Genomic DNA, 8926 nt, shown 5'->3' with positions numbered 1-8926 from the left:
GGAGTGTGTGTGCAGGTGTGTGTAGAGATATGTATGCAGGTGTGTGCGCAGGAGTGTGTGTGTACAGGTGTGCGTGTGCAAGGGTCTGTGTGCATAAGTATGTGCCAGAGTATGTGTGCAGGTGTGTGTACAGATGTATGCAGGTGTGTGCACAGGAGTGTGTGTGCAGGTGTGTCTGTGTGCTGCTGTGTGTACAGATGTATGCAGGTGTGTGTAGAGATATGTATGCAGGTGTGTGTGCAGGTGTGTCTGTGTGCAGTTGCGTGTACAGATGTATTCAGGTGTGTGCGCAGGAGTGTGTGTGCAGGTGTGTGTAGAGATATGTATGCAGGTGGGTGCGCAGGAGTCTGTGTGTACAGGTGTGCGTGTGCAAGGGTCTGTGTGCATAAGTATGTGCCAGAGTATGTGTGCAGGTGCGTGTACAGATGTATGCAGGTGTGTGCACAGGAGTGTGTGTGCAGGTGTGTGTACAGATATATGCAGGTGTGTGCACAGGAGTGTGTGTGCAGGTGTGTACAGATATGTATGCAGGTGTGTGCGCAGGAGTGTGTGTGTACAGGTGTGCCTGTGCAAGGGTCTGTGTGCATAAGTATGTGCCAGAGTATGTGTGCAGGTGTGTGTACAGATGTATGCAGGTGTGTGCACAGGAGTGTGTGTGCAGGTGTGTCTGTGTGCTGCTGTGTGTACAGATGTATGCAGGTGTGTGTAGAGATATGTATGCAGGTGTGTGTGCAGGTGTGTCTGTGTGCAGTTGCGTGTACAGATGTATTCAGGTGTGTGTGCAGGAGTGTGTGTGCAGGTGTGTGTAGAGATATGTATGCAGGTGGGTGCGCAGGAGTCTGTGTGCCCACATGTGTGTGCAGTCGTGTTTGCCGCCGTGTGTCTGTGTGCAGGTGTGTGTACAGATATGTATGCAGGTGTGTGCGCAGGAGTGTGTGTGCCCGCATGTGTGTGCAGCTGTGTTTGCCGGCGCGTGTCTGTGTCTGCAGGTGTGTGTAACGCTCACACTTGAGCTGACCAACAAGCCGCTCTTTGGAGCGGAGGTCAAGAGCCAATGACCTGAGTCACAATTAGACGTTTCCCAATGCGGTGAAATGAGGAAGCCGAGGCGGGAGGCGGCGAGGACATCAGGAGAGCGAGGAGCCGTGAAAGGAGGCGCCCGGGCCGGAGTCCCCCCGAGAAGAGGAGCAGAGCAAGGCGGGGAAGCGGGGGCCGCGGGGTAAGCCGCGTTCTTTAATGTCCTCGTCTTTCCACATAGGGAGCCACCAGGGACATGTTTCTGCCTCTGCCTGTCGATCTAAAACAAAGAGACAGAAACACAAAATCAGATTTGAAACTTGCGTTGGCTCGAGCAAAAGTCAGCACAGCTGCCCTGCAGAGTCAGCCCCAGGGATCGAGTCCGCTATAAACTGTATTCTGCCTTCGTTATAAGCGGGTTAAAAAAAAAACAACGGATGAATGATTGGCTAGACATTGCTAAGCTGCAGGGAGTTGGGTGGAGTGTCTGGCTCGGTGTTCTCCGGTGAATTCATAGCTGTTTGCGCCAAAGGGAATCCGGGTGTGGTCACTGTCGCCTGTCATCCCAGCACTTTGGGAGGCTGAGGTGGGGAGGATCATGACGTCGGGAGTTCGACACCAGCCCGGCCAACACGGTGAAACCCCGTCTCTGCTAACAGTACGATAATTAGCCGGACGTGTTGCCAGGTGCCGGTAATCTCAGCTACTCGGGAGGCAAGATTATTAATAAGTTGAAGGGGCCAGCCGTGGAGACTCACACCTGTCATCCCAGCACTTTGGGAGGCTGAGGTGGGGAGGATCATGAGGTCGGGAGTTCAAGACCAGCCTGGCCAACATGACGAAACCCCGTCTCTACTAAAAATACAAAAATTAGCTGGGCGTGGTGGTGGGCCCCTGCAGTCCCAGCTACTCGGGAGGCTGAGGCAGGAGAATGGCTTGAACCCAGGAGGTGGAGATTGTGGTTACCTGAGTAACAAGAGCGAAACTCCGCCTCAAAAAAAGATGATTAAAAAGAAATCACGGGGAGATGTGCTCCTCTTCAAGTGATAAACGATTAATCACTGTGTTTTGCCAGGCTGGTCTTGAACTCCTGACCTCAGATAATCCACCTGCCTCGGCCTCCCAAACTGCTGAGATGACAGGCATGAGCCACCACGCCCGGCCGATCTTTTATTATTTTTTAGACAGTCTCGTTCTGTCAGCCAGGTCGGAGGGCAGTGGTGCGAATATTTGTACTTTTGTAGGGGCAGGAGTCTCACTGTGTTTCCCAGACTGGTCTTGAACTCCTGGGCTTGAGCTCTCTTCCTGCCTCGGCCTCCCAAAGTGCTGGTATTACAGGTGTGAGCCACTGCACCTGGGCCAGTATTTGCATCTTTAAAGCAAAACGTATTATTTTATTATTTATTATTATTATTATTGTTTGAGATGGAGTCTCACTCTGTCGCCCAGGCTGGAGTGCAATGGCGCGATCTCGGCTCCCTGCAACCTCCGCCTCCTAGGTTTAAGCGATTCTCCTGCCTCAGCCTCCTGAGTAGCTGGGATTACAGGTGCCCGCCACCACGCCCGGCTAATTTTTGTGTTTTTAGTAGAGACGGGGTTTCATCATGTTGGTCAGGCTGGTCTCAAACTCCTCATGATCCACCTGCCTCAAACTCCTCATGATCCACCTGCCTCAGCCTCCCAAAGTGCTGGGATGACAGGCGTGAGCCACTGCGCCCGGCACAAAATGTATTCTTTTTTTTTTGAGACGGAGTCTCGCTCTTGTTACCCAGGCTGGAGTGCAATGGCGTGATCTCGGCTCACCGCAACCTCCGCCTCCTGGGTCCAGGCAATTCTCACGCCTCAGCCTCCTGAGTAGCTGGGATTACAGGCACGCGCCACCATGCCCAGCTAATTTTTGTATTTTTAGTAGAGACGGGGTTTCACCATGTTGACCAGGATGGTCTCGATCTCTTGACCTCGTGATCCACCCGCCTCGGCCTCCCAAAGTGCTGGGATTACAGGCGTGAGCCACCGCGCCCGGCCACAAAATGTATTCTTAAACTAGGAAGTCTTTTATTCTGAAGACCTCAAGACACCAGGAGGTTGCTGTGTCTGTTCAGTTCTGGGTCTGTTTCGGAAACAGCATTCATCTGCTCAAACACCCTGGCACCAGCCTCATTTTTCCCAGCCCGCTTTCAACATGGAGTCCCCTAAACCTGGTGTGGTGTAATCCCAGCACTTGGGGAGTCCGAGGCGGGCAGATCACCTGAGGTCAGGAGTTCGAGACCAGCCTGGCCAACATAGTAAAATTCTGTCTCTACTGAAAATACAGAAATTAGCCAGGGGTGGTGACGGGTGCCTGTGGTCCCAGCTACTTGAGAGGCTGAGGCAGGAGAATCACTTGAACCCGGGAGGCGGAGGTTGCAGTGAGCTGAGATCACGCCATTGCCCTCCAGCCTGGGTGACAGCAAGACTCCATCTCAAAAACATTTCAGGCTGGGCACGGTGGCACACACCTGTAATGCCAATATGATACCACCCAGATGGGAGTAGTAAGAATCTGGATTTCCACAGCTTGTTGGGTGTTTTCTGGGTGTGCTGAGTCAGATTTTACTCTTGTTACCCAGGCTGGAGTGCAATGGCGCGATCTCGGCTCACCGCAACCTCTGCCTCCTGGGTTCAAGCGATTCTCCTGCCTCAGTCTCCCAAGTAGCTGAGATTACAGGCACCCACCACCTCTGTCACCCAGGCTGGCCTCGAACTCCTCAGCTCAGGGAATCCACCCGCCCTGGCCTCCCAAAGTGCTAGGGTTACAGGCGTGAGACACCGTGCCAGGCCTCTAATTTTGTACTTTTAATAAAGACGGGGTTTCACCATGTTTACCAGGCTGGTCTTGAACTCCTGACTTCAAGTGATCCACCCACCTCAGCCACCCAAGGTGCTGAGATTACAGGCGTGAGCCACCACACCCAGCCTCTGATTTTTTTAAGACGGGTTTTCTCCATGTTGGGCAGGCTGGTCTTGAACTCCCAACCTCAGGTGATGGCCGGGCGCGGTGGCTCACGCCTGTAATCCTAGCACTTTGGGAGGCCAAGTTGGGCGGATCACGAGGTCAAGAGATCAAGACCAGCCTGGCCAACATGGTGAAACCTCGTCTCTACTAAAAATACAAAAACTAGCCGGGCATGGTGGCACGTGCCTGTGGTCCCAGCTACTCGGGAGGCTGAGGCGGAAGAATTGCTTGAATCCAGGAGGCGGAGGTTGCAGTGAGCCGAGATTGCGCCATTGCACTCCAGCCTGGTGACAGAGCAAGACTCCGTCTCAAAAAAAAAAAAAAAAAAAAAACTCGTTTTTTTTTTTTAACACGGGCTTTCACCATGCTGGTCAGGCTGGTCTTGAACTCACAACCTCAGGTGATGTGCCTGCCTCGATCTCCAAAGTGCTGGGATTACAGGCATGAGCCACTGAACCCGGCCAATTCCAGGATTTTAGACAAAGTCAACCAATTGTCAACCAGAAAATGTTCAAATTCATTTATAGCCTGGAAGACCGCACTTTGAGTTGTCTCACCTTTCTGGACCAAACCAATGTATTTTACTTTATTTTTTTATTTAAAAAGGAAATTTTGTGATAGAGTTTTGCTCTGTCACCCAGGCTGGAGGGCAATGGCATGATCTTGGCTCACTGCGACCTCCGCCTCCCGGGTTCAAGCGATTCTCCCACCTCAGCCTCCCGAGTAGCTGGGATAACAGGCATGCACCACCAGGTCTGGCTAATTTTATGCTTTTAATAGAGACACAGTTTCTCCATTTTGGGCAGACTGGTCTCGAACTCCTGACCTCAGGTGATCCGCTCACCTCGGCCTCCCAAAGTGCTGGGATGACAGGCGTGTCTTAAATGTATTTGGCTGATATCCCATGCCCCCCTAAAATGTACAAAACCAAGCTGCCTCCCGATCACCTTGGCACGTGTTCTCAGGACGGGTCATGGTAAATGATATTTTGGCTTTTTCCCTGTAAAATGGTCTGTTCAGGTGTGGTAATATCTCAGTACGCCAGGCGCAGTGGCTCACGCCTGTAATCCCAGCACTTTGGGACGTTGAGGCTGGTGGATCGCTTGAGGTCAGGAGTTCGAGACCAGCCTGACCAATGTACTAAAAATGCAAAATACCAAAATTAGCCGGGCATGGTGGATACCTATAAACCCGGCTACTCGGGAGGCTGAGGCAGGCGGGTCACCTGAGGTCGGGAGTTTGAGACCAGCCTGACCAACATGGGGAAACCCGTCTCTACTAAAAATACAAAAATTAGCCAGGCGTGGTGGTGGGCGCCTGTAATCCCAGCTACTCGGGAGGCTGAGGCAGGAGAATCGCTTGAACCCGGGAGGCGGAGGTTGCAGGGAGCCGAGATTGTGCAACTGCACTCCAGCCTGGGCGACAGAGCGAGACTCTGTCTCAAAAAGAAAAAATAAAATAAAATCTTCCTCTTCTTTTCTGCAACAGATAATGAGATGACCAGCGGAGAAACATAATAACAAAAACAAAACAAAACAAAAAAAACGATTGTTTTCCTGGGCAGGTCAGTTTTATTGTTATTGAAATCAGAGGAAATGTTTTCCAGAGCTTGGTAATATCAAAGGGTTTTTAATTCAAAATGCTCCTTATAGCACGGAGCCCTGTTTTGGGGTGAAATATTTTCATTTTCCTCACTCGCCATCATCCTTGGTTTAAATCAGAGGAGGAAGCTCAGAGGCTTCTATTTCAGAATCAGCCGAAATCAGTGGAAAGCGGAAAGAGAACCCAGTCTGTGAACGTGAAAAGAAGAAGAGAAAATATAGGTGGTGCCTACAGAACCCAAAACCGTTGCAAAATTTTCTGTTGGAAGAACACGTGTTGCAGACCAGGAAGACCTATCTGAGTCAGGCCTCAGTCCCTTTGGAAAGATTATTTTGCCAAGGTTACGGGTGTCTGGGTGTGGCACAGCCTCAGGGAATACCCAGGACAGATGCCAGAGATGCTCAGACATTTTATTATTATTATTTATTATTATTATTATTTGAAATGGAGTCTCGCTCTGTCACCCAGGCTGGAGTGCAGTGGCGCGATCTCGGCTCTCTGCAGCCTCCGCCTCCCGGGTTCAAGTGATTCTCCTGCCTCAGTCTCCCGAGTAGCTGGGATTACAGGCGCCCGCCACCATGCCCAGCTAATTTTTGTATTTTTATTTTTATTTATTTTATTTATTTTTTTGAGATGGAGTCTCGCTCTGTTGCCAAGGCTGGAGTGCAGTGGTGTGATCTCGGCTCACTGGAAACTCCACCTCCTGGGTTCAAGTGATTCTCCTGCCTCAGCCTCCCGAGTAGCTGGGATTACAGGTGCCCACCACCATGCCCGGCTAATTTTTGTATTTTTAGTAAAGACGGGGTTTCTCCATGTTGGCCAGGCTGGTCTCCAACTCCTGACCTCCAGGCCCAATAAAATGTATATATTTATATTTATTTATTTATTATCACTATTATTTTTGGGAGGGGGACAGAGTGTCACTCTGTCACCCAGGCTAGAGTGCAGAAGCAAGATCTCAGCTCACCGCAACCTCCGCCTCCCGGGTTCAAGCGATTCTCCTGCCTCAACCTCCCTAGTAGCTGGGATTACAGGCATGGGCCACCATGCCCAGTTATAATTTTTTGTAATTTTAGTAGAGACAGGGTTTCCACATGTGGGCCAGGCTGGTCTCGAACTCCTGGACTCAAGCGATCTGCCCGCCTCAGCCTCCCAAAGTGCTGGGATGACAGGAGTGAGCCACCGCACCCAGCCCGGGGATGCAGTTTTTAAAATCTCTGTAGTATTTTTTTGTTTATGAATAAAATGAGAGGCAGGTTTGCCCGACACGGCTTCCAGCATGACCTTGACCTCGGCTTCGTGATTTCAGGGTCCTGAGATTTATTTTCCTTTCTCAGTTCATGGCAGGAAACCCGTGAAGACAGAACGCGGAGTGGAGGGGTGGAGATGCTTCCCTAGAACGCGGTACGTTGCCTCCTTTGGGCTGTCTGTGATGGGGGATTTATTGTTCTTAAGTCTAAAGAACTGAAGTGTGCCGGGCGCAGTGGTTCACGCCTGTAATGCCAGCACTTTGGTAGCCTGAGGCGAGTGGATCATCTGAGGTCAGGAGTTCGAGACCAACCTGGCCAATATGGTGAAACCCTGTCTTTAAAAAAAATAAAATAAGGCCGAGGCGGGTGGATCACGAGGTCAAGAGATCGAGACCATCCTGGTCAACATGGCGAAACCCCGTGTCTACCAAAAATACAAAAAATTAGCTGGGCACGGTGGCGCGCACCTGTAATCCCAGCTACTCAGGAGGCTGAGGCAGGAGAATCGCCTGAACCCAGGAGGCGGAGGTTGCGGTGAGCCGAGATCGCGCCATTGCACTCCAGCCTGGGTAACGAGAGCGAAACTCCGTCTCAAAAATAAATAAATAAATAATAAAATAAAATAAAATAAAAATAAAGAACTGAAATGTTTTGCTCCCTAATGATGAACCGGAAGGATGGAACTGGGCGCTCAGGGCAGAGGAGTCTGAATGGAGAGCCGTCTGCCTTATGACAGATGTAGCCTCTCACGTTCCCTCTGAGACGGCATGCATCCCCCCAAGGCAGCCTGACAAGGGTCTCCAGGCAGAGGAGAGGCTTGAAGCTGTGTATAAAGACCCAAACGGTGGCCGGGGGAGGTGGCTCATGCCTGTAATTCCAGCACTTTGGGAGGCCGAGGCAGGTGAATCACCTGAGGTCGGGAGTTCAAGACCAGCCCGGGCAACATGAAGAAACCCCATCTCCAGTAAAAATATAAAATTAGCCAGGCGTGCTGGCGCACGTGTGTAATCCCAGCTCCTTCAGAGGCCGAGGCGGCTGGATCACCTGAGGTCCGGGAGTTCAAGACCAGCCTGACCAACATGGTGAAACCCCGTCTCTACTAAAAATACAAACATTTTTTTTTACTAATTATATTTATTTATTTTTTACCTATTTTATGAGACGAACTCTCACTCTGTGGCCCAGGCTGGAGTGCAGTGGCGCGATCTCAGCTCACTGCAAACTCTCCCTCCCGGGTTCAAGCGATTCTCCTGCCTCAGCCTCCTGAGTAGCTGGGATTACAGGCGCCCACCACCACGCCCGGCTAATTTTTGTATTTTTAGTAGAGACGGGGTTTCACCATGTTGGCCAGGATGGTCTCGATCTTCTTACCTCGTGATCCACCCGCCTGGGTGCCTCAGGAGAGCCTGCCCAGGGCTGAGAAACAGTTTCAAGACCCAGAGGCAGGTACAGCTGAATGCAGCCATCCAGACGAGGAAGCCAGCCACATGTCCACGTCAGGCGGTCGCCGTGGGCAGTGGGCGGAGGGGAAGAGGGTCTGTCCGTTTTTACTTCCCTTTTGCAGCCAGCGAGGTTCCTCTTAGAGAGGAATGCTCTGAGAGACACAATCTTGTTTGGGTTTTTTTTTCTTTTTCTTTTTCTTTTTTTATTTTATTCTTTCTTTTTTTTCAATTTGTTTTTTTTTTTTTTTAGACGGAGTCTCTCTCTGTCACCCAGCATGGAGTGCTGTGGTGTGACCTCAGCTCCCTGCAACCTCCGCCTCCCGGTTCTCACTCATAGGCGGGTGTTGAACAATGAGAACACATGGACACAGGGAGGGGAGCATCACACACTGGGGTGTGTCAGGGGGAAATAGGGGAGGGACAGAGGGAGGTGGGGAGTTGGGGAGAGATAGCATGGGGAGAAATGGCACATATAGGTGAAGGGGAGGAAGGCAGCAAATCACACTGCCACGTATGCACCTATGCAACAATCCTGCATGTTCTTCACATGCACCCCAAAACCTAAAATGCAATTAAAAAAATAAAGAGAGTCTCCTTCCTCACCCTCCAGAGTAGCTGGG

General features: G+C 51.0%; 1 protein-coding gene across 4 annotated transcripts in view; it reads left to right on the top strand.

Annotated features, from left to right (window-relative positions):
• Positions 1-834: 834 nt before the first annotated feature.
• The window catches only part of CSF2RA (colony stimulating factor 2 receptor subunit alpha), a 30999-nt gene continuing 22907 nt past the window's right edge, over positions 835-8926 (top strand). The window contains exons 1-3 of one of the 4 annotated variants that reach the window (XM_064370936.1): positions 835-1219; positions 6952-7018; positions 8190-8310. In XM_064370936.1, coding sequence (XP_064227006.1) covers positions 8205-8310 — 106 coding nt within the window. In that variant the 5' untranslated portion in view covers positions 835-1219; positions 6952-7018; positions 8190-8204. Of the gene's footprint in view, positions 1220-6951; positions 7019-8186; positions 8311-8926 lie in introns of all 4 variants that reach the window. The other 3 variants (XM_064370935.1, XM_064370937.1, XM_064370938.1) reach the window with 3 other exon arrangements.

Source organism: Aotus nancymaae, unplaced genomic scaffold (genome assembly GCF_030222135.1).
Source record: "Aotus nancymaae isolate 86718 unplaced genomic scaffold, 86718_ANA_hifiasm-v0.15.2.pri h1tg000111l, whole genome shotgun sequence".
In the NCBI taxonomy this organism is placed as follows: Eukaryota; Metazoa; Chordata; class Mammalia; order Primates; family Aotidae; genus Aotus; species Aotus nancymaae.
Note: the sequence above shows the minus strand (reverse complement) of the source record. Positions and strands in the feature narration are given on the sequence as shown.